At 61.7% G+C, this 2,068-nt stretch overlaps 1 protein-coding gene across 1 annotated transcript in view; it reads left to right on the forward strand.

The window, feature by feature from the left end:
• The window catches only part of LOC103916218 (nucleolar transcription factor 1-like), a gene marked incomplete at both ends in the record, with an annotated part of 6,318 nt that overhangs the window by 1,454 nt on the left and 2,796 nt on the right, over positions 1-2,068 (forward strand). Inside the window, 2 exons of the mRNA XM_009323178.1 lie at positions 760-824; positions 1,462-1,582. Of these exons, the coding sequence (XP_009321453.1) occupies positions 760-824; positions 1,462-1,582 (186 nt within the window). The remainder of the gene's footprint in view (positions 1-759; positions 825-1,461; positions 1,583-2,068) is intronic.

Below are 2,068 nucleotides of genomic sequence, written 5' to 3' on the forward strand. Positions count from 1 at the left end.
TCCTCTCTGCATGCTGGGCTCTGCCTGCCCAGCTCTCCCAGTAAAACCAGCAGAGCCCAGCCTCTGCCTGGTGAGGGTTTAATCCGGCTCTTGACGGGAGAAACCCGGGTGCTTGTTTAGTCCCGTCAGACCAGTAAGACTTCCCTTCCTTTTCCTGTCCTGGTTCCCAGGATCCGTGGGGTGGAGGCTGGCTGGGTCTGTCCGTTGGTCCGTCTCTTCCAGGCGGACCTGGATGGTGACTTTGCTGTTGGGTGGATCTGTATTTAACGCTGGGGTTAAATCACACACCCCGCCGTGAGCCGCCCTGTCCAAGCAAGGGATGGAGGGGCAGGCTCTGCTCCGAGCAGGGGGAGATGCTGGGAAGAGAGCTGCCCGTCTCGCCTCCAGCTCTGGAGGTGGCCTTGGGCTTGGCCAGAGCCCGGGCAGGCGTTTTGGGTGCCCCAACTCTCGGTCTGGGTGGATTTGCCACCGGCAGGAAAGGTCCAGGGCACAAAGCCCTGCTGTGCCCTCTTGCCCAGGGCTGCTCAGGTGCAGGGAGAGGGGGGAGATCCTGCCTCTGAATCCCTGGGCAGGCTGGAAACCCTCAGCTGGGAGCTGCAGGACCAGGCTGGTGGGCTGGAGAGCCCTTGAGTCCCTTTGGGGGTGGTGGGGTGCCCAGCCGGCAGGGTCGACAGGGATCTGCCGTTCCCCGGTCGAATGGCCTGCCCGTTCCCTGGTACTGACACCCCCTTCACCTCCCTGGTGGCTTTGTGTCCCCAGATGAAATACATCCAGGACTTCCAGCGAGAAAAGCAGGAGTTTGAGAGGAACCTGGCGAGGTTCAGGTGAGCGGGCAGCCCCCCCGGTGTTTCCCCAGGCCCCTCCAGGCAGACCCAGTCTCCCCTCCTGCGTGTAGCTCACGGAGGAAAGCCCTGATGGGCACTGCAGCTTGGAGGCAGAAGGGAAGGGGGGGGATGCTGAAAAAAAAAGAGCAAGGAAGAGGTGTCTGAGAGCAGCCGTCCAGCTGGGAGACTCGGCAAGGGGGTGAGAGCAGAGGACCAACCCCGCTCTGGGGGTTAGGGTCTGCAGGGGGAGGACAGGAGCCCTGCCACCGGCACTGTTAAAAGCTGAAGCGACCACCCCGTTCCCCCCAGCCCTTCCCTTTGAACGTGGTCGCTGTGACCCGGGTGGGTCCTGGCGTTCCCGATGACCTGCCGCTGCTCCGGGGATGCTGCTCCAGGGACGCAGCCCAGCCCGGCGCATTAAAGGGGATGCTTGTAGCTGATGCTCCCCCGGGAGGGTCAGACTCGAATCTCTCCTAAAACCCTCCTGCTCTTTTCGGGGACCACCCTAGTATCTGAGCCCGTGGAGGCTCAGCCTTGCAGTGACGGTTACCCCGTAGCGGGGAGGTTTCGGGGATGCTCTCCTTCCACCTGCAACCTCCGTAACGCTCTCCCTTCCCCGCCTCCCTGCCGGGTAAAGGGAAGATCACCCGGACCTCATCCAGAACGCCAAGAAATCCGACGTCCCTGAAAAACCCAAGACCCCCCAGCAGCTGTGGTACAACCACGAGAAGAAGATCTACTTGAAAGTGCGTCCAGATGTGAGTACGGTGGGTGGGAGTGCGTGTGAGCGTGAGTGTCGAGGGGTCCTGCACCCCGCTGCTGGGGGGAGAGGAGGGGGAAACGAGAGAAGCATTTTAGGGGGGGGACGGGACGGAAGACACCGCTAGAAGCTCCCAGCAGTCTGGATGGAGGTAAGAAGGGGCTCTACACATCTGGAAGAGGCTCGGGGATACAGACCCCACTTTTTGCCTGCAGTCGAAGGGGTGACCACAGCCTGAGTCAGGGCAGGAAGGGTTTCCAGCACAGACATCCCCCTCTGGCCATGCCCCACACTCGCACGCACCCCTTTCCCCGGCCGCGAGCTCGGCTCGCAGCCACCCCGCGGCCCCGAGCCGGGTGCCTCCGGGACAAGATGGCAGGCAACACTATTTTTGCCTTTATTTTTTTTTTTCCTCTTCTTTTTTTGGATTTTACCCCTCTGCCCTCACCTCTGGCTTTGGGTTTTCAGGCCACAACGAAGGAGG

Source organism: Pygoscelis adeliae, unplaced genomic scaffold, assembly GCF_000699105.1.
Source record: "Pygoscelis adeliae isolate BGI_AS28 unplaced genomic scaffold, ASM69910v1 Scaffold1584, whole genome shotgun sequence".
NCBI classification, from domain to species: domain Eukaryota; kingdom Metazoa; phylum Chordata; class Aves; order Sphenisciformes; family Spheniscidae; genus Pygoscelis; species Pygoscelis adeliae.